At 42.4% G+C, this 27,435-nt stretch overlaps 1 protein-coding gene and 1 non-coding gene across 8 annotated transcripts in view; both read right to left on the bottom strand.

The window, feature by feature from the left end:
* The window catches only part of ABI1 (abl interactor 1), a 107,269-nt gene extending 80,914 nt beyond the window's left edge, over window positions 1-26,355 (bottom strand). For 5 of the 7 annotated variants that reach the window (XM_070433089.1, XM_070433114.1, XM_070433124.1 and 2 more), the window contains exon 1: window positions 26,126-26,355. In XM_070433089.1, the coding sequence (XP_070289190.1) occupies window positions 26,126-26,242 (117 nt within the window). In that variant the 5' untranslated portion in view covers window positions 26,243-26,355. The remainder of the gene's footprint in view (window positions 1-26,125) is intronic. The other 2 variants (XM_070433133.1, XM_070433141.1) reach the window with 2 other exon arrangements.
* LOC139000721 (small nucleolar RNA SNORA70) lies at window positions 5,643-5,778 on the bottom strand. Its single transcript, XR_011469690.1, has one exon. It is a non-coding gene; the product is annotated as a small nucleolar RNA SNORA70 (small nucleolar RNA).
* Window positions 26,356-27,435: the final 1,080 nt, after the last annotated feature.

Below are 27,435 nucleotides of genomic sequence, written 5' to 3'. Positions count from 1 at the left end.
TGCCATTCCCTTCTGGCCTGCAAAGTTTCTGTTGAGAAATCAGCTGACAGTCGTATGGGTATTCCCTTGTAGGTAATTGAGCCTCTTTCTCTTGCTGCTTTTAAGATTTTCTCTTTGTCTTTTGCTCTTGGCATTTTAATGATGATGTGTCTTGGTGTGGTCCTCTTTGGATTCCTTTTGTTTGGGGTTCTCTGCGCTTCTTGGACCTGTAAGTCCATTTCTTTCACCAGGTGGGGGAAGTTTTCTGCCATTATTTCTTGAAATAGGTTTTCAATATCTTGCTGTCTCTCATCTTCTGGCACTCCAATGACTCTGATATTAGACCGCTTAAAGCTGTCCCAGAGGCTCCTTACACTATCTTCACACTTTCGGATTCTTTTTTCATTTTGCTTTTCCAATTGGGTGTTTTTTGTCGAATCTTTGGTTTGATTATTGTACTCCTCTGGTCTGCTATTGGGTATAATATTCTTTATTTCAGTCCGTGTATGCTTACTTTCTAATTTCTTTATCGTAGCATCGAGGGTCTCATTAGTTTTCGTGAGGTTCTGCACAAATTTATGGCAAGCCCTCAAAATTGCGATTCTTAGCTCCATATCCTCCATTTCTGTCATGTTTTTTTGTCTCCGCATCTTTTATGCTTTCTTGGTGCACCCCCTTGTGGTCTCTGTGCGCAGTCTTGTTCTAGCCAAGCCTTAATTGTTGTAGTTAACACTAGGGGGATTTGACCCTCAGGCCGACTGGCTATAGGAATCAGCTGTGCGGAAAACGTCTGTCTTCTGGGGAGGCGCTAATCCAGCCTTTGCCTGAGGCGATCGGCAAATGGCTGTGCTGCAGGCTTTGGGCGGGGCGGGATCAACAGGGCGGGCGGAGGGAGCAGTTATGGCCACGCTCAGTCCCGTTCCCAGAGGCTCTGCTTCTCAGAACCCCGGCAGCCGCTGCAAACCTCGGAGAGAAAGCTGCCCTCAGGTTCCAACTGATGCCGGATAATCCCGCTTCTCCCGTTTGAGTCTGGGTCCCTAGAGACTCGCCCGGATCTGGAGCCCAGAGTCTGAGACTCACTCCCTACAGAAAACGACAACCGCGCCCTCAGCCACCAGCCCGCTTTCGCGCGCACCTCGGTACCTTTGTATTTTCCACACTGCGCCGCCTCTGAGCCTCGATTTGCTGTTCTCTTTCCTTCTAGTTGTAGAGTCTCTCTTCAGCCAGCCTTCCTGTGGTTCTGGGTGATGTCCGTTCAGTCTTTTAGTTGTATTTTTGAAATGGTTGTTTGCGGCAGCGGTCTCCGGTGTTTACCTACGCCGCCATCTTGGTCGACTCTCTATGTCACAGTTTTGTGTTTGTTTTTTATTAAAAGAGAAAGGGGATGGGGGGAGAGGGGAGACAGAAATGGAGAGAAACATCTATGTGTTGTTCCACTTATTTATGCATTCATTGTATGTGCCCTGAGACTGGGGATTGAATCTACAAACTTGGCATATCAGGACAATGCTCTAACCAACTGAGCTACCTGGCCAAGGCTGTGTCAGTTTTTTCTTTAATGGACAGGAAGTGGAGTTGTAACACAGTCTTTTCTTTAATTAAAGAACACAAACAATCAATAGCTAATATACCCATTATATAAAATTCCAAATTCAACCCTAATATAAAAATGTTTTTAAACCTTTACAAGTCAATTTATATTCATAAGGCATCTCTAATAACTAGATAATTAGACTCTGAAATTTTAAGTTTTATCATAATTATAACCTTTGTCAATGACACTTATCCCAGACAAACTTCTTTACCATCCTGCACCATACTACAAGACTAATAATTTTAAAAACAGGCTTAATGCAAAACTTGTAAAAACCCAATTTTAGAAAGAGCAACTAAATTTAAACACAAAATTAGTTACAAGCTTAAGTATTTCATACTCAGTTCAAGGCATTCACTTCCTCCCATTAACTTCCATTTAATAAATTATCTTCCCTTATTATCTTAAAAGAATTAAACTAATATGTAATAGCTTAATCAATAAAGAAATTTTTAAAAAATAAATAAAAAGAAATAAAGTTCATAAAAAAAAATAGAATTAAACTGAAAGATCCATGATGATCAAGAGTGTAGCTTGGACAAGCACTTTCACATAATGCTGAAGGGTGCAATTAGACAGTATGTATCACAGTTCTTTAAAATAGATATAGTCTTCACTTCTAGGAATTTACTCCAAAGAAATAAAAGACCTAATCAAAGAAACTATATGTTCAAGAATGGCCATACCATCTTTGTTTATAACAGGAAAAAAAACCCAGAGCCATGGCCTTTATGATTCAGTTGGATGGAGGATCATCCTGTGCACCAAAAAGTGGCAATGGGGAACATGGTAAGAACAGGATTCCACAAACATGAGCCCAATGCCGTATTCCACTTGCTACGAAATGAACTGCCTGGTCAGAAATAATGTGATATGAAATACCATGACATAATTGAGGCATTCTGAAAGTCACAAATAGTTTTGACAGAAACAGAGCAGGGAGGGAAGGCAAATCCATACCCAGAGTAGGTAGTTATTTCAGGGAGAACAAAGTGTTGTCCTTTCCATTATGAAGGTAGTTCAATAAAAGCCACCCGCCACCAGATATCTAGCTTGTCCCTAGAAAAATGGTGCAATCTCAGGGGGTTAAAATTGGCTCTGTGCTATTGGCAAAGTGGTCATTCAGCAGTAAAGGTAGCCAGGTTGGTGTTGGTGAGCGGAAGTCCATTTTGCTGAGCATATGTACAACCTCCATACCTGCCACCATGAGGTAGGTCCTTTTTTCATGAGCCCACTGGATAGAGATAGATGAGGAGAGAGGATGAAATCCAGAGGTGACATCCACCTGATTATTAAGGTCCTTCTTTGCTGAGGTTGCTCTTTGATGGGCATGCACACCAAATACAAATATTAGTGTTAGTTCAAAAAGGTATCTACATACTTCCAATTATGTTCCTTCCAAGTCCATACTGAATTACCCAAACAATTAGCTACAGCCACAAATCAGAAGGGATCTACATCTCTAATTATCTCTCTTTCCAGGCAAAATGAACAACTAGAAACACTGCTCCAAGTTCTACCCACTGGAAGAATGTCCTTTCAACACTGCACTTCTGAGTCACCACTGCGTATGGAGACAGTGCTACAGACATCCATCTTCAGATGGTACCAGCATATGATGTAGAACAATTTGTAAACTAGGATTAAGTTTTTTCTGCCTCAGTCAACTGGAACTCCTCTTAAGGCCACAGGTGTGGGCTGAGAGTGAAGAAAAGAAGCATGAGTATGAACCACAAGGTATATAAAATATTCAATAATAAGAGGTTATAAAATAATTATACACCTGCTTTTTTTAAAAAAGAAATGTGCAGAATGTACACACAAACAAAAAACATCTAAAAGAAAATTTATCAATATATTAGTAGTTATCTCTGGGTGGTCAAATATGGGTGATTTAATATTTATGTTTTTCTGTATCGAGTTTTTTCAATAATCAGAAAAAATGATTTTAACTAAGCAAATTCTCTTCATATAATCTTAATGGAGAAAAAACCAACAGAATATATATCTGTATATACAGCAGATTCTAATTTTTTTTGGTATAATTAAGTACCTATACAAACTAACTCACCAGATAAATCAGCATGTTAATAGTTGGATTTTAAATGATTTGTGCTCTCATTTTGTGACATTTCCAGATAAACACGTAACATTTTTTCTGCAACTATCTTGCAGACATTAAGAATAAGGCTAATAAAACCCCTCTACCATCCTGCCAATATGAGGAGGAAAACAAAAGAATCCTTGATGACACTGAGCTAAAGAATTAGCCAGTTTGGCTCAGTGGATAGAACATTGGCCTGTAGACTGAAGGGTCCCAGGTTGATTTCAGTCAAAGGCACACGTCTGGGTTGTGGGCTTGATCCCCAGTAGGGGGCGTGCGGGAGGCAGCCAATTAATGATTCTCTCTCATCATTGATGTTTCTATCTCTCTCTCCCTCTCCCTTCCTCTCTGAAATCAATAAAAATATTTTTTTCTAAAAAGAATTAGCCAACCCTGGGCAATCCTACTTTAGAGTTTCTTGTGATAGAAAATAATGTTCTCTAATATTTAAATCCAATTGAGTTTTATTACCTACAAATACATTCTAAATAATTTAACTTTTATATGAGGAAAAGAAAGAATAAGTTTCAAAAAAAGAGTCTTGATTAAACTTAAAAGTAACAATCTGTAGTAATACTCCTAGTCAAATAGACAAAAAAAATTTATTAGGGTAACTCAAATAATTAAGGCTATTTTCTAAAGTAATCCATTAATTTACAGCTGACTGTGTTACTCATTAAAATGTTATCTGAGAAATCAGTCTAGTTTGCCCTTCCCACATGGCAATTATATTTTAATCTATATTAGTCTGTTCAGACTGGCATTAACAAAAATACCAGACAGAGATTTAAACAACAGAAATTCTAGAAACTAGAAAATTCAACATTAGGATTGTTTCTTTTTTTTTTGGATTGTTTCTTATGAGAGATCTCTTTCTAGCTTGCTGTGTCCTCTCACATTGCGAACAAAAATTGATATCTGATGTCTCGTCTTCTTTTGTAAGGGCACCAGTTCTAAGGGATGCTCTACCCTATGACTTTAGTTAACCCTTGATCACCTCCTTAAAAGCCCTATCTCCAATACAGTAACATGGGCAGTTAGGGTTTCAACATATAAATAGCGGGAGGCATAATTCAATCTACAGCTTAATATTTTTCCTCAAACATTAAGAAATACACCCTTCTTATAAATACCCAAAATAGAATACTGAAAGTAATACTTTTTTGTTATTGTTTTTGTTAATCCTCACTGGAGGATATTTTTTCCATTGATTTCTTTAAAATATATTTTTACTGATTTCAGAGAGGAAGGGAGAGAGAGAAACAACAATGATGAGAGAGAATCATTGATCGGCTGCCTCCTGCACACCCCCTACTGGGGATAGAGCATGCAACCTGGACATGTGCCCTTGACCAGAATCGAAACTGGGACCCTTCAGTCCATAAGGTGACGCTCTATCCAGTGAGCCAAACCATTAGGGCTTTCCATTGATTTTCATAGAGTGTGGAAAAGAGGAAGGGAGAGAGGGAGGGAAACATCAATGTGAGAGACACTCTGACTGGTTACCTCAGGCACATGCCCCCACCTGGGCCAGGAATCAAACCTGCAATCCTTGGGTGGTTGGGCCAACACTCTAACCACTGAGAAATACCAGCCAGGGCTTGACAGTAATACTTTTTTTTGTTTTTTTTTCTTAGGGCTGAAAGATTGATTTATTGGTGGGTGTAAGGTGGGGGCAGCACCGAGACTCTCACGAGTGCAGGGCTCGCAATTTGTCCAGGGGACCACGATTAGGGATGTATTTGACCCCACAGCCATCTGGGATGAGGCGCTTCTCGGCCACCATATCTTCAAACTCATCCTCACGTGCTCCTTGTTCTGCAGCTTGGTGTGGATGGACATGATGACTTGGCCAATGTGGACTCTGGCCACTGTGCCTTGGGGCTTTCCAAAGGCACCCCGTATACCTGTTTGGAGCCTAGATTGGGGACAGGATGAGTTCAGACATGAGTGTCCACCAGAAAGGTCTGTATCCAAGGTCCCTTAAGGCAACCCATACTAAGCAACAGGTTGCGTACACTACCAAGGATGCTGCTGTTTGCAGCCATTGCACACCAGGCCTCCATGGGGAAAAGAGCATGGTCGGCTTAATTGGCTGCAGCGACAGTAATACTTTTAACTGTTATATATAACTATTTAGTTCTCAAAATATTTTCACAGAGTAAACTAAGCAAACATCCTGGTTTCACAGATAAAGGCACATATCAAGCTTAGAGATACTAATTTGTCCAAGAATACTCTAACTAGTAAGTAAAGAAGCTAGGACTAGAACCCAGATCTGAATCCTAGTCCAATGATCTTTACAAAGCTCTTAATCTTGTCATATGCACTTAAGCAATAGGAATTTTATTTCACCTACTAGTAATGTTCTTAACAACAGAAGCAGCTTGGGTGTCAGTAAAGGGAAGGGCAAAGAGCAAAAGCAAAATGAAATGAACAAGAACATTAGCTTGGAGGTGAACAAGCTTAAGTAGGCAGCAGGCCCAATAGGGAAATACAACACAAGGCTAGAGAAATCCTATAGGCCCTTGGGGAATTTAGACTTCCTGAGGCTAAAGGGGAACCACTGAAGCATTTTTAGGAAGATAAGACAAGGCCAGTTTTTGGCTCTAGAAAGATCACTTCAGCTGCAGTTTTATAAAGTGGTTTGGAAAATACAGAGAAGACAAGAATGGAGACAGGAATTCTGTTTTAATATGTACTCTGTACCACACACAAGAAAGGCAACTTTATGTTAAAAATTCCCACTTTAACACTGGGGGTGGGGGGGGCGGGGATGGTGAGCTCAAGTACCTTGCCCAAAAGAAAGGCATGGTATTTCCACCATGCCACACTTCATCCCAGTCTATAATCCTAAGAGTGAACAAAGTATAGTTCTAATGTGTCAGAGTGAAGCTACTAAAGTATTTTCCCTAAGATAAACCACTCCAAGTCATCATTATCTAATTGGTGTATCACATGAATTTTTTTAACAGAAAAAAAGTTTTATTTATATATACAACATGCATATATGTGGGAAAACTGGAGTAACTCAACACCATCTTAACATAAGGGCAACAAATTGGGGAGAAGTGATTAGACAAAAGAAAGGGGGAGTTAAGTTGTGTAGTAAATTGTGGCAAGGAAACTAGGAACTGCATGGTAGAAAAGGGTTATTTAGTAAGGTGTGTTAAATGTACCACATGAATTTGCAATTAACCAAAAGGGAAAGACAATAGAGACAGCTTTCTCAGGATAGCTGAGAATGTTTCTGTAAATTACTTTTTTTTTAATGTATTAATTGATTTGAGAGAGAAGAGAGAGAAACATCAATTTGTTGTTCCATTTGTTTATGCATTCATTGGTTGATTCTCATATGTGCCCTGACTGGAAATTGAACCCGAAATTTTGGCATATCGGGAAGATGCTCTACAAGAATGTTTTTGATCTACAAAACAACTAATACTCTACGGACAGATTCTATAAATAAAACAAAACTTAAATATGTAACACTTTTTTATGGTATTCCTCACCAAAGTAACAAACTCACATCCTTAATTCAAACCCAAATAAGTGTGCTTTGCCAGGAAATTACTTAAGGAATGCAGTATAATGCTTCGTTTCACAAACTGCAAGGTAAAGTGGTAATTAATACTTTCACAATGAGCATAACCCTTAATTAACTGACTTGAGGAAAACAAAGTACTTCTGCTAAAAAAAGAAAAAAAGTCCTATAAATACCAACAAAAGTATCTTGTCCTACCATTGACTTCCTCACACAGCTTACAATATAGTCTCACAAAATCAGTCTTAGCTGTCTCAATCCTAGTGATTCATTAACCATATTTTGCAAACAAAACAATTGGAGCCAGTATGATACTTTCTGATAAACTACATTTTCCTAATTTCTTAATCTGTTACATGAAAGTAAAGGACTCACAAAAGTATAAGAATCAATTAATAAATTTTTATTGAAATTCTAAATTACAGCTATTCCAAAATAATCTAAGATGCAGAGTCATTCTCACAGCTCTTTAAAAAAAAAACACCTGAGCCCTAGCTGGTTTGATTCAGTGGATAGAGCATTGGCCAAGGGCAGTGGTTCTCAACCTTCCTAATGCCACGACCCTTTAACACAGTTCCTCATGTTGTGATGACCCCCAATTTCATTGTTACAAATTGAACATAAATAAAGCATAGTGATTAATCACAAAAACAATATGTAATTATATATGTGTTTTCCGATGTTCTTAGGCGACCCCTGTGAAAGGGTCATTCGACCCCCAACGGGGTCGTGACCCACAGGTTGAGAACTGCTGGCCTAGGGACTGAAGGGCCCTGGGTTTGATTCTAGTCAGGGGCACATGCCTGGGTTGTGGGCTCGATCCCCAGTATGGGGCGTGCAGATCGGTGATTCTCTCTCACCACCAATGTTTCAATCTCTCTCCTTCTCCCTTTCTCTCTAAAATCAATAAAAATATATATTTTTAAAAAATCTGAGATGTGAACAGAGTGATATTCTGTTCATACACATAGTTATAAAGTAGAAAGAAACAAGAGGGCCCTAACCAGTTTGGCTCAGCGGATAGAGCGTTGGCCTGCGGACTGAAGGGTCCCAGGTTTGATTCCGGTCAAGGGCATGTACTTTGGTTGCGGGCACATCTCCAATAGGTGTGCAGAAGGCAGCTGATCGATGTTTCTCTCTCATCGATGTTTCTAACTCTCTATCTCTCTCCCTTCCTCTCTGTAAAATATCAATTAAAAAAAATCAATAAAATATATTTTTAAAAAAAAAGAAAGAAACAAGAGGGAAAATACTTTATTAATAAATTACCACATACTGAATCCAAACCAAATAATTTAACCAAGAAGAAATCTAAATACCAGTTAGCAGCAGTTCTCAATTTGTGGGTCTCAACCCTTTCACAGGGGTCGCCTAAGACCATCGGAAAGCACATATATAATTACATATTGTTTTTGTGATTAATCACTATGCTTTAATTATGTTCAATTTGTAAAAATGAAATTGGGGGTCACCACAACATGAGGAACTGTATTAAAGAGTCGCGGCATTAGGAAGGTTGAGAACCACTGAAAGGAATACAACAGCATTAAAAAGAAAACCATCTACCAAAGTATGTACAAGACCTATTTAAGAAATATTACAAAACTCTGGTGAGCAAAATAAACAAATAGCCCAACCAACATGGCTCAGTGGTTGAGCACTGACTTATAAACTAGGAAGTCCTGGGTTCAATTCTGGTTAAGAGCACATACTTGGTTACAAGCTCAATCCCCAGCCCTGGTCAAGGCGCATGCGAGGGGAAACCAATCAGATACATAGATGTTCCTCTCTTTTTTTCCCCTCCCTTCCAGCTCTCTCTAAAAATCAATGGAAAAATATCCTCAGGTGAGGATTAACAAAAATAAAAATTCTTTCCCTTACTTCATGCCAAGATCGACACTTCCACCAATAATAAACACGTTGCTTAAAACTTTCAATGTTTTCTTATCAGCCTCAGAAAAGAGACCAACATCCTTAACATAGCCTATAAAGCAGCGGTTCTCAACCTGTGGATTTCGACCCCTTTGGCGGTCGAACGACCCTTTCACAGGGGTTGCCTAAGACCATCGGAAAACATATATAATTACATATTGTTTTTGTGATTAATCACTATGCTTTAACTATGTTCAATTTGTAACAATGAAATTGGGGGTCACCACAACATGAGGAACTGTTTTAAAGGGTCGCGGCATTAGGAAGGTTGAGAACCACTGCTTTATAGTAATAAAGCCTTCTTTGACCTAGTTCCTATCTAACGCCTCACAAATGACTCTTCCCTTCTTTGTTCACTACACTCTAACGCACGAAGGTCTATTAATGTTTAAAATCACTGGGCTTTCACTCACCATTGGACCTGAATACATTTCTATCTCGTATACATTTCTCTCTCTTTCTCCCTCTCTCTCTAAAATCAATAAAAACGTATTTTTTAAATGTTCTTACTAAAGCAGAAAAAAGTACTAATCTTATTCAATCTTGACCCTTAAGATGCCTTTTAAGGCTCTGTGTGACATAATGGGAAGTCTACACAAAGAAATTCTGCTGCATTCTAAGTGTGATGGTTGCCTTTAGGGAAAAGCACTTGTACAATTTATTTGCAAGCTAAATAAGCCATAGAACGGCCTAGCTCAGTGGTTGGCAAACTGCAGCTCGCGAGCCACATGTGGCTCTTTGGCTCCTTGAGTGTGGCTCTTCCACAAAATACCACGTGCGGGCGCACATGTACAGTGCGATTGAAATTTCGTGGCCCTTGCGCAGAAGTTGGTATTTTGTGGAAGAGCCACACTCAAGGGGCCAAAGAGTCGCATGTGGCTCGCAAGCCACAGTTTGCCAACCACTGGAGCTGATCTGGCTCAGTGGATAGAGCTCAAGGGTCCCGGGTTTAATTCCCATCAAGGGCACATATTATACCTTGATTGCAGGGCTCCTCCCCGGCCTGGGCCCTGGTCGGGGCTCGTGCAGGAGGCAACCAATCAATGTGTTTCTCTCACATCAATGTTTCTCTCTGTCTTTCCCTCTCTTCTACTCTCCCTAAAAATCAATGAAAAAATATCCTCAGTTGAGGATTAATAAAAATAAATAAGCAAGCCATAGAATGCCAAAAAATGACTTCATTATTCTTCAAAAAAGAAATGACAAACTGATTATTCAGATTGGATATTTGGCAAACATTTTCCTAAAAATGTACTAATTGAGCCCATTACTTGAAGGAAAATAATTGGAAAGATTTGTTGCCAAGAGTACAATTCGAGCTTTCAAGAAAAATTTGAATTTTGGAAAACTTGTATCCATCAAGGTGAGCTTGGGAAGCTGTTCAATTATGACTCATAACATCTGTGGTGATATTAATAAATATGATTTTTTTCATCCTATATAATAAAAGGGTAATATACAAATTGACCCTAACGGGCCCGGGAACGACCAGTTGCTATGATGTGCACTGACCCACCAGGGGGGAGACGCTCAACGCAGGAGCTGCCCCCTGGTGGTCGGTGCACTCCCACAGGGGGAGCTCCGCTTAGACACAAGCCGAGTTGAGGGCTGTGAGCGCAGCAGTGGTGGTGGGAGCCTCTCCTGCCTCCTCAGCAGCGCTAAGGATGTCCAACTGCAGCTTAGGCCCGCTCCCCGGATATCCCCCGAGGGCTCCCAGGCTGCCAGAGGGATGTCTGACTGCCAACTTAGGCCTGATCCCCTGGGGAGTGGGCCTAAGCTGGCAGATGGACATCCCCCGAAAGGTCCAGGACTGCAAGAGGACGCAGGCTGGGCTGAGGGACACCCGCCGCCCGAGTACACCAATTTTTGTGCACCAGGCCTCTAGTATCATATAATGAAATGTGCCAATATTCAAATCTGCATCACTCAGTGAACAAATATTTTCTGAATGACCCATGCAACAACTTTTAATGTACTGCAGTACAGAATGTTTATTGATATGGTTTCAAAAAAGTCCACATTGCGACCAATCTTTAAGAAACTACTATCTGACAAGTTGTGTTGTAGTATCAAAGAAAATTATTCACAATTTAATGCACAGGCTATGGAAAATACTTTCCTTTCCAACTATATAATTGTATGAAGCCAAAGATTCTCATCCAAAATAAAAAATCACAACAGGTTAAATGCAGAAGCAGATATGAGAATCTAGCTTTCTTCTATTAGCCAGTCACTAAACAAATTTGCAATAATGTAAAACAATGCCATTCTTCTCATTCAACTGTTTTTGTTTTGGAAATCTATGGTTATTTCTCAAAAAATATATTAATGTGCCCTGACCAGGAATCAAACCCGCAATCTTCAGGTGCACAGAGGACGTTCCAACCAACTGGCCAGGACTACACGTATTTTATTTTTGTTTTGTTTTTATTTTTTAATATGTTTTTATTGATTTTTTAGAGGGAGAGGGAGAGATAAAAACATCGATGAGAGAAAAACAACATTGATTGGCTGCCTGCTGTATGGGGATTAAGCCCGTAACCCAGGTATGTGCCCTGACTAGAAACTGAACTAGTGACCTCTTGGTGCATGGGTCAATGCGCAACCACTGAACCATACCAGCCAGATGCTACATGTTATTTTAAATGAACTAAAAAATGTTTTAAACTTCTCCATTTTAATATTTGATATAGTTAATACTGATAGATATAACCCACCTAAAGAAAAGTTCTCTGGCCCTAGCCGGCTTGGCTCAATGGATAGAGGTCAGCCTGCAGACTGAAGGGTCCCAGGTTCAATTCCGGCCAAGGGCACATGCCTGGGTTGTGGCTAGATCCCCAGTGGGGGGGGGTGCAGGAGACAGCCGATCAATGATTCTCTCTCATCATTCATGTTTCTATCTCTCTCTCCCCTCTTCCTCTCTGAAATCAATAAATATATTTTTAAAAAATAGTTTTAAAAAAAAAAGGAAAAGAAAAGTTCTCTGGCATCCTCAATATTTTTGAAGCATATAAAAGAGTCCTGAACATGGCGGTTGAGGCGCGTGGGCTCAGGGTTTCTCCAACCGTTTTCGGGTAGGAAGTGGCGTTTCTCAGAAGAGGCGGGGCGAAGGCTCGCCCGGAAGTAGTACCCGACGGAGAGGGCGAGCGGTGTGGCAGCGCTGGGCTTATCCTGATCGTGCGGCAGGGCGTGGGGCGAAAGAAAAAAAACAAATTCTCCTTGGGTGAGAACGGGGAGTCTGCTGAGGGGAATCCAGCGGGAGGGGAGCAGGGGAGCCCGGGAGGAGGGGCTCGTTTCGAGCTCCGCCGGGAAGGGAAAGATGGGGGGTGCTGAGGACCGGGCCGCGGCCTGGCTTCTGCCGCGAAGGGAGACGTTCTGGGTGGGCTGAGGGCGCCGTCCGGCGGTCCCCTCATGGAGGCGGGCCGCTGTCTTTCAGCCTTGGGCCCCGGCCGGTGGAAGGTGTGCGGAGGAGGGCGCGGGCGGGGCACCCCGCGAACACGGGCACATTTAACTGAGAGGCAGCGTCCTCCAGACGCGCCAGCTTCCCAGGCCTCGTTCACCAAGTGCGTAGCGCCCGTGTACTCGGAGAGAGCAGAATGGCCCCAAAGTTTTCAGGGTCGTTGAGATAAAGAAATTTGGAGTGCTGCGTTCAGGGGGAACTAGGCCTTTAAACTTTTTTTAAAAAAATGAATTATATCAAACCAGAGGGAATATCTCGGTACTCAGCCATCTAAAGAAATAGATTACAGCCCGGCCTCGACCTGTGAGCCAGGAGGTCAGGGCACATGCCGGGGTTGCAGGCTCAATCCACAGTAGGGGCGTGAAGGAAACAGCCGGTGATTCTCTCTCATCATTGATATCTCTCTCTTTCTCTCTCTCTCCCCCCCCTTCCCCTCCCCCTCCCCTTCCTCTAAAATCAATGAAAAATATATGTATAAAGAAAGAAGTAAATTACAGAGCTGCCCGGACATCTTTTTTCCTATTGAATCACCTCCCCCCCCCAGCAATAACGGATTTTCTGAATTCACTGAATTTTTGTTTTAATAATAGATAATACATCTCTGAATAAATATACTCTATTGTTTTGTGTTCTAATATTAATAATCAAGTATTTAATTTCCTTTTTTCAATCAGTCTTGTTTTTGAGGTTTATTCATGTTGATATCCTATATAATAAAAGGCTATTATGCAAATCGACCGATTGGCAGAACAACCGGTCGCTATGATGCACACTGACCCCCAGGGGGCAGACGCTCAACGCAGGAGCTGCCCTCTGGTGGTAATTGCGCTCGCTCAGCCAGAAGCTGGGCTCACAGCTGGCGAGTGCAGCAGCGGTGGCAGGAGCCTCTCCCACCTCCACAGCAGCGCTAAGGGTGTCCGACTGCCAGCTCAGGCCCACTCCTAAACCATTAGTCAGACATCCCCTGAGGGTCCTGGACTGTGAGAGGGCACAGGCCTGGCTGAGGGACCACCCCCCCCCCCCCCCCCCAGTGCACGAATTTCATGCACCAGGCTTCTGGTTTTCATAATAATAACTTACATCTGTGGATCTTTATGTGCCAGACACTGGTGTGAGCACTTTACTGTTAGAGCCAGTAGTAATGGATTTTCTAAATTCACTGTTAATTTTTATATATTAATAATTTATAAATACATCTCTGAATAAGTATACTCAATTGTTGTCATGTTCTGATATGAATATTCAAATATGCAATTTCCCGTTTTCAATCAGTACTATTTTTGAGGTTTATTCATATTGATATTTTCATAATAACAACTTACATCTGTGGACACTTAGGTGTCAGACATTGGTGTGAGCACTTTATTTCATTTAATCTTTTTATTTTTGGTGTGTTTTTTATTTATTTTTTTAGGTCTTTATTATTCAGATTATTACAGTTGTTCCTCTTTTTTCCCCTCATAGCTCCCCTCCATCCAGTTCCCACCCCATCCTCTGCCCTTACCCCCGCCCCCACTGTCCTCATCCATAGGTGTATAATTTTTGTCCAGTCTCTTCCCGCACCCCCCACACCCCTTCCCGCACCCCCAGAATAGTCAGTCCACTCCCTTTCTATGCCCAAAAAAAAAAAAAAAAAAAGAGTCCTGACGAGATTCTGCATTTTTTAGACATTTAATAAAAACAGAAGACAAAAAGTATTTAGAGCCATTCCTTACCAATATCTAGTGGATTTTTAATTCATGACTTTATTAACACTGTAACCAACGCGACACCACCACCAAACAAATGCTGCAAGTGTAAAAAAATAATAATAATAAAAAATAAATAAATAAAAGAGTCCCGAGATCATAAGCTTCAGTACTGTTGATCTATATTATAGAAAACTAGAGGCCTGGTGCACAAAAATTTGTGCACTGGGGGGGGAGGTCCCCCAGCCCGGCCTGTGCCCTCTCGCAGTCTGGGACCCCTCGGGAGATAACGACCTGCTGGCTTAGGCCTGCTCCTGGGTGGCAGAGGGCAGGCCCAATTCCTAAGTGCAGCCCCTGGTCAGGCTCAGAGCACGGCCGATTGGGGAGTTGGGGCGCTGCCCCATCATGCACAGAGCAGGGCGGATCGGGAGGTTGCGATGCCACCCTCAGTCACACTCAGGGTAGGGCTGATTGGGGGGTTGGGGCACCGCCCCCTGTCACACTCAAGGCAGGGTCGATGGGGAGGTTGTGGTGCCACCCCCTGTCACACACAGAACAGGGCCGATCAGGGGGTTGGGGCGCTGCACCCTGTCACACTCAGGGCAGGGCCAATGGGGAGGTTATGGCTCTACCCTGTCACACACAGAGCAGGGCCCGTGGGGGGGGCGGGTTGGGGCGCCGCACCCTGTCACACACAGAGCAGGGCCGATCAGGGGGTTGGTGCGCTGCACCCTGTCAAACATAGAGCCGCAGGGCAATCAGGGGATTGGGGAGCTCCCCCCTATCAGGCACAGAGCAGGGCAGATAGGGAGGTTGTGGCCCCTCCCCCTGTCACACACAGAGCCACAGGGCAATCAGGGGGTTTGGGCGCTGCCCCGTCACGCTGATCCTGGTGCTGGGAGCCTCGCTGCTCCGCTGATCCCAGTGCCAGGAGGCATATTACCCTTTTACTATATAGAACAGAGGCCTGGTGCATGGGTGGGGGCTGGCTGGTTTGCCCTGAAGGGTGTCCTGGATCAGGGTGGAGGTCTCCACTGGGGTGCCTGGCCAGTCTGGGTGAGGGGCTGAGGGCTGAAGCAAGTGACTGAAGCTTCCAACCACTCCTTGTTTTCTTTTTTTTTTTATTCTGTGCCAGCTTTAGCTCTGAGGCCTCACTGCTGAAAACATCGATACAATGTTGCTAAAGCCCGGCTGAATGAAAGCTGGTTTCTGGTGTTTTGTTTAGCTTCTTATTTGCAACATAGTACATAGTTGCTTAGAGTTGCAACTCAGAGGCCGGCAAGGCAGGCGGGGAATGTTGGAGTCCTCTGTTACTGAAGCAAGCAAGCGTCATGCTCACTTCCAGCTGCCTGGCTGCTGGCCGCCATCTTGGCTGACAGTTAATTTGCATATACTCACTGATTAGCCAATGAAAAGGGTAGCGGTCGTACGCTAATTACCATGTTTCTCTTTTATTAGTGTAGATTACTCAAGGGATAAAGACAGACATTCTAATTTAACACACCACCACCTATATCTTCTCTTTTCAATAAGACTTAGAAAAATTGATTTTAATATAAAGATTTTAAGAATATTTAGTAGGAAGCATAGTTCATAACTACAACAAAAGGAATAGACAGGTATAAATCAGAGGTTTTTTAAATATATACATTTTTATTGCTGACAGTATTACAGAGGGTCCCCACATGCCCCCCCTTTGCCTCCCCCCATCCCCTGCCCCACCTCAGGCCTTCACCACATTATTGTCTGTGTCCATGGGCTATGCATAAGTATGTAAGTTCTTTGACTAATCTCTTCCTGTTCCTCCCTCCCTTGAGATTTGTCAATCTGCCCCATGCCTCCATACCTCACCCGTTTTTGTTGGTCAGTTTATTTTGTTCATTAGATTCCACATATGAGTGAGATCATGTGATACTTGTCTTTCCCTGACTGGCTTATTTCGCTTAGCATAATACTCTCCAGGTTCCTCCAGGCTGTTTAAAAGGGTAAGAGATCCTTCTTTTTTACTAGGTGTCCCAGTTAATGATGCGGATTTTTTTCAATAGATGGAATTATACATATGTTGATATATATATATGCAATTTGATATGGATGCTATTTTGTTGTATTGACAACAAGCTTCAAAACTTCATATGTCGCCCTGACTGGTTTGGCTCAGTGGATAGAGAGTCGGCCTGCAGACTCTAGGGCCCCAGGTTCAATTCCAGTCAAGGGCATGTACCTTGGTTGCGGGCACATCCCCAGTGGGGAGTGTGCAGGAGGCAGCTGATCGATGTTTCTCTCTCATCGATGTTTCTAGCTCTCTATCCCTCTCCCTTCCTCTCTGTAAAAAATCAATAAAATATATATGTTTTTAAAAACTTCATATGTCAAATTTTCAGAAGGTGTTAACATCATAGATATTTTTCCGAAACCGGTTTGGCTCAGTGGATAGAGCATCGGCCTGCGGACTGGACGGTCCCGGGTTCGATTCCGGTCAGGGGCATGTACCTGGGTTGCGGGCACATCCCCAGTAGGAGATGTGCAGGAGGCAGCTGATCAATGTTTCTAGCTCTCTATCTCTCTCCCTTCCTCTCTGTAAAAAATCAATAAAATATAAAAAAAAAACATCATAGATATTTTTACACTTAAAAATGTCAAATTTCGTGCCAAAAAAAGAGCATTTGCGGAAGTTTTAATTCATTACTTTATTTTAAAGAAAAGGTTATCGTATACTTCAGGAAGCTTATGGTGAACATGCTCCATCTCAAGATACTTGTGAATGCTGGTTTAAACGCTTTAAAAGTGATGATTTCGATGTGAAAGACAAAGAACATCCAGGTCAACCGAAATAGTTTGAAGACCAACAATTATTGGATGAAGATGCGTGCCAAACTCAAAAACAACTTGCAGAATGATTAAACGTTGCTCAGCAAACAATTTCCGATCGTTTACAATCAATGGGAAAGATTTTAAAGGAAGGAAAATGGGTGCCACATCAACTGAACGAAAGACAAATGGAAAACCGCAAAGTCATTAGTAAAATGTTGCTTCAACGGCACGAAAGAAAGTCTGTTTTGCATCGAATGGTGACTGGAGATGAAAAGTGGGTTTATTTTGAGAATCCCAAATGCACAAAATCATGGGTTGATCCGGGTCAACCATCAACATGGACTGCAAAGACCAAATCGCTTTGGAAGGAAGACAATGTTCTGCATTTGGTGGGATCAGGAAGGTGTGGTGTATTACGAGTTTCTAAAACCAGGTGAAATGGTTAACACTAATCGCTACAGAAAACAATCAATTTTAACCACACTTTGATTGTGAAACAACCAGAATGTTCCAGAAGACACAGCAAAGTAATTTTGCTTCATGATAACACACCATCACACACTTCAAAACCAGTTAAAGACATGTTAAAAGATCTTGCCTGGCCTTAACCGGTTTGGCTCAGTGGATAGAGCATCAACCTGCGGACTCAAAGGTCCCAGGTTTGATTCCAGTCAAGGGCATGTACCTTGGTTGTGGGCACATACCCAGTAGGGGGCGTGCAGGAGGCAGCTGATCAATGTTTCTCTCTCATTAATGTTTCTAACTCTCTATCCCTCTCCCTTCCTCTCTGTAAAAAATCAATAAAAAAACATTAAAAAAAAAAAAAAAGATCTTGCCTGGCTCTAGCCAGGTTTGGCTCAGTGGACAGAGCGTCAGCCAGCCGACTGAAGGGTCCCAGGTTCGATTCCGGCCAAGGGCACATACCCAGGTTGTGGGCTCGATCCCCAGTAGGGGGCGTGCAGGAGGCAGCTAATCAATGATTCTCTCTACCTCTTTCGATCTCTCTACCTCTCCCCTCTTCTCTGAAATCAATAAATTAAAAAAAAAAAAAAAAAGATCTTGCCTGGGAAGTATTAACCCACCGGCCGTATTCACAAAGACCTTGCTCCTTCAGATTACCACTTGTTATGATTGATGGTACACGCACTTTCTGAGCAGCACTTCAAAACGTACAAAGTGGAAAATTGGGTCTCTGAATGGTTTGCCTCAAAATAAGAAAAGTTCTATTGGGACAATATCCACAAATTACCTGAAAGATGGGGGATATGTGTAGCTAGCGATGGACATTACTTTGAATAAAGCACTTTTGATGTTTCTCTTGAAATTGTCGTGTTTTATTTAATTACAAAATCCGCATTATTAACTGATACACCTATTATAGCTGCATAGAATTCCATGGTACAGATGTACCACAGCTTTTTTATCCACTCATCTACTGATGGGCACTTGGGCTGTTTCCAGATCTTAGCTATTATAATTTGTGCTGCTATGAACATAGGGGTGCATATATTCTTTCTGATTGGTGTTTCAGAGTTCTTAGGATATATTCCTAGAAGTGGGATTGCTGGGTCAAAGGGCAGTTGCATTTTAAATTTTGGGGGAGGAAACTCCATACTGTTTTCCATAATGGCTGCACCCGTCTGCATTCCCACCAGTAGAATACTAGTGTACCTTTTCTCCACATCCTTACCAGCACTTGTTGTTGATTTACTGATGGTAGTCATTCTGTCCAGTGTGAGGTGATACCTCATCGCAGTTTTAATTTGCATCTCTCTGGCAATTAGTGACATTGAGCATTTTTTCATATGTTTATTGGTCATCTGTATGTCCTCTTTGGAGAAGTATCTATTCAGGTCCTTTGCCCATTTTTAATTGGATTGACTTCCTTTTAGTTGTATGAGTTCTTTACATATTTTGGAAAGTTAATCCTATATCAGATGTATCATTGGAAAATATGTTCTCCTAGGGTCCACTTTTCATTTGTTGTTGTTGTTGTTATTCCTCACCTGAGGATATTTTTCTGTTTTTCCCATTTCTTTTCGTTGGGGGGGGGGGGGGGGGGGCGGGGGGGGGGGGCAAAAAGAAAGAGAAACAATTGATGTGAGAGAAACTGTCAGAGACCGCAGGAACACTGCTCAGCCCTGCTGCTCTGAGTTTTTCTGAGTCCATGTATTCTTCTCAATTCTTCCCGACTACGCCAGGGCAGGTCCTTCTCGAACCCTGACCACTGTACTAACTGTTGGGAACTTAGTCCAACAAGTATCAAAAACAGGTTAATTCTCGGCAGTGGGGCAGACAGAGAAGCCATGAGAGGTTGTGGGTGTATAAGAATGAGTCTCTATTGCAGAAGTCAGTGGCCATATAGCTGTCAGACAAAACAATTCTCCACAGCAAAGTCCATACAAGCAGGCAGTCAGACACCAGCTGGTTAACATCTTCCCCACAAAAGTAGCATTAATCTCTGTACCCACAGCTATTATCTGAGCAGCCGCACACTGTCCCCTAGACTCACCACCTTACATCATAGCGGTACCTGAGCTCTCCAGCTCGGCAGCTTCTCCTGTCTCCCCTGCCCAGCACACTGGCTGGTCTCTGTAGCCTCACATAGTAACTACCTCTGAGCTTCTCTCTCCCAGCACACTGGCTGCTTAACCTAGCAGCTATATCTGAACTCTCTCTGAGTTCTCAGCCTTGTATCATGGCAGTACCAGCTCTCAGCTCCTTCTGAGCTCTCTACCCTCTCCCACACACATAGGAGCTACATTCTCTGTGCTTAAGTCTCTGCTTGGAGCTCTCTGCCCAGCTGCTCTCTCCCCTGGTCAGTGACAGCTTATATACATGCTCAAACAAGCTCTAACAAAAGAGGCACTTTGCCATCAGCCGTTTGCTACAGAAAGGCACTTCTGTGCAATTCAGTTAGGATTCCCAGAGACCAGCATCAAAGGCTAATAAGTGTTCCCAGGCTCAGAGTCTGATAATGATTCTCAGGCTCAGGGTGGCCTTGGCCATTCTGGTGTATTGATAACAAGGCCTCTATGCTCCCATTCGCCTTGACTATCTGGGGACACTGGCATGGTTCCCACAGAGAACATCAACTGGTTGCCTCACCCAGGCACCTCGATGGGGGTGGGGGGTAGGGAGCGACCCGAAATCAAGATATGTGCCCTTGTACGGGAATTGAACCCCAGACCCTTCATGCGCAGGTTGGCACTCTAACCACTGAGCAACACTGCCAGGTCCCGTTTTCATTTAGATGATGGTTTTTTTTTGCTGTGCAGAAGCTTTTTAGTTCAATGCAATACCAATTGTTTATTTTTTCCTGTTTCTCTTGCCCTAGATGTATCAGCGAAAATTCTGTTCCACACGATGTCTTGAGATTTTGCTGCCTATGTTGTCTTCTCGGATTTTTATGGTTTCACAGCTTACACTCAAGTCTTTTATCCATTTTGAGTTTATTCTTGTGTATGGTATAAGTTGGCGGTCTAGTTTCATCTGTTTGCATGTGCCTGTCAAATTTTCCCAACACCATTTGTTGAAGAGAATCAGAGATTTTTTTTTTTTTTTTCCAGAGGAAACTGAAGAACTAAAAAATAAACTAATGAAAACATGGGAATTGCAGGGCTGGAAGTGAGAAACAAACTCTACTAAATATCATCAGAATTGTCACTTTGGACATAATCTAATTCAAACTCATCCTTTTATAGAGGATAAAATACAGTTAAAGGCTGGTGAAAATATAGAATGAGGAACAGAACCAAAAGTTTCCAGACTGCTTATACAGTTCATGTAAACTTTTGAGAGCTTTATGTGCTAGTCAGGCACTGGAGATACAGAAAAACAAGAAAAGCCTAGACTTGCTTTCTTAGAGACCAGCATCAAATGTCAAACAGGTGTAATAAGTGTTACAGAGGAAATATACAGGATTCCAAGGGAGTCTTTAGGTTAGGGCAGTGGTCGGCAAACTGCAGCTCGCGAGCCACATGTGGCTCTTTGGCCCCTTGAGTGTGGCTCTCCCTAAGCCATAGGAGTATCCTAATTAAGTTAATAACAATGTACCTACCTATATAGTTTAAGTTTAAAAAATTTGGCTCTCAAAAGAAATTTCAATCGTTGTACTGTTGATATTTGGCTCTGCTGACTAATGAGTTTGCCAACCATTGGGTTAAGGCATGTACCTAGGTTGCAGTTCCTTTCCAGCCCGCAACCAATGTGTTTCTTTCACATCAATAATTCTGTCTTTCCCTCTCTCTTCCACTCTCTCTAAAAATCAATGGAAAAATATCCTCGGATGAGGATTAAAAAATTAAATAAAGTGCAAATGTAAAAATTCTACCATTTCCAATCTGTCCTAATCTCCTCAGTCACTTTGACTATCTTTACCTGAATCTAGTTTGTGTAGAAAGCAAAATGTTCCAAAACATTTTGTTTTGTTAACTTCTACTAATTGTTTTACAAATTTTCTAATCAAAGTAAAGCTGAATCAGAATAGAAAAAACAGGTAAGGATACACAGAAAGAAAAAGGATCCACTGAGCTCAGGGAAAAATTAGCCTATGATTCCTATAATTCAACACTTCAAGTACCAAAGCAACCATCCCCAAATTACACACATACCAGTTCTTATATTTGCCACTTGGAATTCAGAAGAAACAATGGTAAAATAGTTTTCAGGTTCCCAGACATGCCCAACAAGAGTCTATTCCATGACATTTCTAAACATAGTCTGAGTTCTAGACTCATTTACAGCTGAAGGCAGTGTGATATAGAAAGAGCACAGCTGTGGAACCTGTGGAACCTGTCAGAGTTGGGCAGAAATCCTGGCTGCCAATTACTAACTATCTGATCAAACAAAATTCATTTAACTTTTTTGAGTCCTAATTTCCAGATCTTTAAGAGAATATTGCCTATCATAGAGAGGTTTTACAAGGAGTAAAGATAATACAAATCAACCAGCAGCATCTATGACAAAATAAGTACTCAATAAATAGAAGCAAGTATGTATAGTATCCTCATCCCTTCTCTGTTACCATCTTTTTTTTATCCCCTATCCTGAAGTAAGCACCCTAACTCAGTAGTCATTAAATAGAACTTAGAATATACAATCAGAAAATCTGGATTTAATTCCAGGCATTATCTCTTATGAGATATGGAACTTTAGACTAAGTATTGAATTTCTCTGAACCTTAAATTGCTCATGATAAATAAGTATTTTAATAATTGACTTCATTTATAAATTGGCATAAATTGCTCAGTACCAGAAATTTTAGCTTTTACCTATCCCAAACTGCTCCTGCTCAAAAATACCTGTCCTCCAAGATCAAGTGTGCACAATGAGCAAATTAGCATAAACTAGTGTCATAGGAGGAAGAAATAAACTACTAAGTAGCTCACTGATGAGATCCCTTTTACAATCCCAAACTTTAGGATATACTTGTTAACCCAAATAAAACTCTTTTATTGAAGGAAATCCTAGCCAAAATTTTAAATTAACTTAAGATGTTTCTGTCTTTACCCAACATAGCAATTTGCATTCTGAGAAACCTTTCTTAAGCAGTCTCTACTCGTTTTAGCTTAGCTCACTTCCTGTTCCCCCAAAATAGTTCCCATGATAAAGGCAGTGTAGACCCTAAAGTAGAGCAAATAAGTATGTTCAAGTTGAAGAGTAACTATCCTTGACATAATCTACTAAAAAATATTCAAACTGGTCAAAAGATGGAAAAAAGGCAAAGATTTTTCTTTGTCTCTGTATAAAAAACACTTTCTATTTTAAATATTATTTCCCTGAAACAATTTCAAAAATCCTGTCCTGCTTGATAGAATGTACTTTTTGGAAAAGTTTTGCTATTAATAATACAATTTAATAATTAAAGTCAATAGGAAACAAAGCCGAAGTCGGTTTGGCTCAGTGGATGGAGCGTCGGCCTGCGGACTGGGGGGTCCCGGGTTCGATTCCGGTCAGGGGCATGTGCCTGGGTTTCGGGCGAGTCCCCAGTGGGAGATGTGCAGGAGGCAGCTGATCGATGTTTCTAACTGTCTGTCTCTCTCCCTTCCTCTCTGTAAAGAATCAATAAAATATATTTTTTTTTAAAAATAGGAAACAAAAAAACTAATGAACTCAAGGACTCAACCACACTAGAGCCAAAAGAACTTGTCAACTAAACACCTTAGTCTAGCCTTAGCTGGTTTGGCTCAGTGGATGGAGCGTCAGAATTCGAACTGAAGGGTCCCAGATTCTATTTCGGTCAGGGGCACATGCCTGGGTTGTGGGCTCGATCCCCATCCCCGATCCCCGATCCCCGGTGGGGGGCATGCAAGAGGCAGCCGATCAATGATTCTCTCTCATCATTGATGTTTCTATATATCTCTCTCTCCCTTCCTCTCTGAAATTAATAATCTACTTTTTTAAATAAATACTTTGGTGTAACTGGACAGTACTTCCAAACTGTAGGAAAACAACAAAATGAAAACTGAATTCTCAGGATAAAAATCACCTAGGCAATAATTTAACTAACCTTAAGAAAATCCTCAAAACATAAGAACCACATACTTGCCCTGAGAGGAGATATATTTATGTAGGGTGTTGATTATAACCCAACCAGGTATACAAAGGATACAGAAAGATCTCAAAAAAAGACTTTCAAATGGGTATTTTTAGTTCTCTTAGTTCCCGATACTCAGCACCAAAGTTAGCAGTACAAGAGCTCACAAATCAGCTACCACATTAACTTCCATGAAGTCTTCATCATCTTCTAAGCCTATCTGAGCCTCAGGATGGCACCTAATGCATCATGCAGTCCAAAGTTTAAAGGCTACTAAGATAAACACATCTCTTTCCCCCAGTAAGATCAAAATACCTCACTGATGTAAAGGTTAGGACCACAGAAAAGAAAATTGGAGCCACTGATGGTGGCTCTTGGTACCATGGTACTAAGAGTACTAACATGTTTAAAAGAAGCTACATGAGAAATAATATGGCTTATCTTAATTAGGGATATTACCAATAAGTCAAAAAGTGCTTCCAAGTTACATGATGGTAGCAGGAGGGGAAAAGGAAAGCGGTCAGGTAGGGGGGGAGGAAAAAGCTTTACAGCAGACAACTACCTGGGAAAGAATAGTCACCAGACAGGTTAAAACATGCTTGCATTTGCCAATACTTAGTAGTTGCCACACCATATACTTGTCAGATTTCCCAACATGCAAAACAAAACAAACAAACAAAAAAAGCCACCTTTGTGAAGTACTTATCTTCTGACTTCTATAACGAGATTACTTCTGGAATGAGGGCAATTTAACTTCCTGTCCTCTCCCTTTGACTCCATCAAAATCCTGAAAACCTGCAGCAAACTGAGATTCACCTCAATTTGAAGGCTTTTCATGTCAAGTTGAATAAAAGTTATTGCAATATCAATAAACTGTAAGATCACTTTTCTATTTGAAAACTATATCCACACTTCTACTAGATTTTAGAGTATTTTAAAAGGGCTAAATATAAAGTTTGTAAAAACAAGAAATACAGTAGATGTGGCAGCCACTCAACAAGTTTATCAGTAAAATTCCTCAAGTAAAAGTTTTTTTAAAAAATTGTGAGATAAACTCCCAATAGTGCTACTGAAGATACCATGTTACTAATATGGAAACTGAGAAATATCCAAAATATTCTGAAAACAGAATCTTCTTCTAAAAATAGGGGGAGGAAAAGCATTTGCCAACATAGAAACTACTGGTTCTTAAAAATGATCATCCCGTGGGAGGCTTTCTATAAATACTTTAGCTCTGAACTGCAATAATCCTAATCTTTCAAAGCATATTTTGGTCATGCCTTATCACTAACAAGCGAATTTTGGGTGCCATTATATTGATACAAAGTATTCTGCTACCTTTTTTTTTTTTTTTACTTCAACCACAATCTGTTGGTTTATGAAAAGATCTACAAACCAATCTACCACACCATAATTCACTTTCAATCATTAAAATAAAAACAAGTATCTGTCACAGTTAAGGCCTCCAACTTTTCCTAATAAATCTACAATAACTAATACCCTATGATTCTAAAACCGCATAGGTACGGCAATCAATTTGGAGGCATATCATATACATTGACTTAAGTTGGAAAGAGAGAAACCTTCAGGAAATCAGCAAGCGGCGACTACACCCTCCTACTTTAAGTTATTTAAGAAGCCAAGCGTTCAAGAACTTCTGGGGAAGGGAGTAGTTAAGACACTTTCCACGCAAAGATCACTTGTGTCTTCTAATAACGAAGAGCCCTAACACCCTCTGGACACACATGATGGTGGGGGCGGAAGTGAAAACCAGGGGGGAAGCCCGCCGTGAAGACGGACGGGCAGGCGGAGACGCAACCCTTCAATTTAAAGGAATTTTGAGATGAACTTCTCCTAGACGCCCTCCCTCGTTTCCCACTCGCTTCCTCCTCTCCGCGGGGAGGTCTGTGTAATTGTGACTCATGACCAATTTTTTTTTTTTTAATAAATAAATGAAAGACACACCCTCTGGGTGGCACTGACATAATCGCCCCCACGGCACCCTCCCCTCCCCCGACACACACCCCGCTTCTCCTCTCGCTGCTGCTGCTGCTGCTGCTCCTCCCCGCGCCTCCTCCCGGCCTTTTCCTCTCCCCGCTCACGCCGTCCGGGACCCCGCTCCGAGCGGAGGCAACGAGGCTGCAGCTGGGGCTCCGGCCACGAGCCCCGAGACGGGCAGGCTGCCTGCCGAGGGCCAGCGCGACTCCGGGGGCCGAGCCCGCGGCGGGGCTCCGGGCCGCGGCGGGTTCCCCACGCCCTCGCCCATTTTCTCTCTCCCCTGCTCTGGGGTTTCCACCACCTCAGCCACTTCCTGTATCGCAGCGCGACTCCCTCAGCCCGGCCACTCGCCCCGACGGGGGCTTGCGGCGGGGACCGCGGCGGCCGCGGAGGTCGGGGCAGCTTCCCACCCCGCCCAGTGTGGGCTGGGCGCCCGGCGGCGGCGGCGGGTCCTCGGCCCGCCCGCCCGCGCCTCACCTGTATGTAGTTGTTCTCACAGTAGTCCGCCACCCGGGTCAGGTTCTGGTAACTCTCTATCAGCGCCCTCTTGCCGGACGGGATCTCCTCCTCTAGTAACATCTGCAGCTCTGCCATTTTCCACCCCTCCGCATCGCTTCCTCTCGCGTTAAAGAGACAGGCGGCAGGGTCCGCGGAGACTCCGAGCACCTCGCCGCCCGGATACAAGCCGCTCGCCCGCCCGCCCTCCCGCCCAGTATTGTGGGACTGCACCTCCTCCGCTTCCTCCTTGCCGTCTCCACCCCCTCCACCCACTTCGCGCGACGCCTCCAGCTCGTTCTCTCGCGAGCCTTCAGCCTTCCCCTCCTCCTCCCCCACCACGGGATTTTTTTTTTTCCCCTTTGACATGACCTTCTGGGAATTGTAGTTTCCCACAGCCTCCCCATCGAAAGCGCATGCGTCCTAGAGAGCCTTGGAAAAGAGAACGGGGGCCATTGGGGGCGGGGAGGGGGGGGAGGGGAAGTGCGGAGTTCCCTAAAAGCGCCGGAAGGGGGCGCCCCAGGGTGATTCCAGAGAAGAAAACATTTCCCGAGGAGGCTGTGAAACTGCAGAACTTTGAACATGGAACCTACCTCACCCCATACTCCTAAAATTTATTCAGGATATATCATAGGTCTAAATATAAAATGTAAAGCAATAAAGTTTCTGTAGGAAAGCATACAGTAAGTTCACAAGCTTGGGCAGACAAAAGTTTCTTCACTAAAATACAATAAGTACTAACAAAAAAAAAAGGAAAAAATTGATAAATTGCTCTTTAATAAAATGAAAATATAACTCATTTTTTCCTGTTGCTACGATAACAAATTTAGCAACAAGACAAAACTAATTTATTAGCTTACAGATCTGGAAATCCGAAGTTTTGGTTGGCTAAAATTAACGTGCAGATAGCCTATCTGATAGGGCCTTGTTCCCTCTGGAGGTGCTAAGGAGAATGCATTTCCTTGCCTTCTTCAGCTTGTAGAGCCTATGTGCATTCCTTAGTTCAAGGAATCCCTTCTTCCATCTTCAAGTCAACAGCAGGGCATCTCGAATCTCTCTCTGACTCTGCTTCTATCACCACATCTCCTTTTCTCTGACGCTGACCATCATCCTTCCCTCTTATAAGGACCCTATGATTGCATAGGTTTCACCTAGATAACCCAGGATAATCTCCCCATCGCAAAATCCTTATCTTGATTACATCTACAACGTCCCTTTTGCCATGTAAAGTAATATACTCACGGTTTCCAGGAATAAGGACATGGACATATTTGGAGGAAGAATACTCAGCC

Source organism: Myotis yumanensis, unplaced genomic scaffold (genome assembly GCF_028538775.1).
Source record: "Myotis yumanensis isolate MYYU_CA2020_CCGP unplaced genomic scaffold, mMyoYum1.0.hap1 SCAF_1, whole genome shotgun sequence".
NCBI lineage: Eukaryota > Metazoa > Chordata > Mammalia > Chiroptera > Vespertilionidae > Myotis > Myotis yumanensis.
The sequence above is the reverse complement of the archived record's forward strand: the minus strand, read 5'-3'. Positions and strand labels throughout refer to the sequence as shown.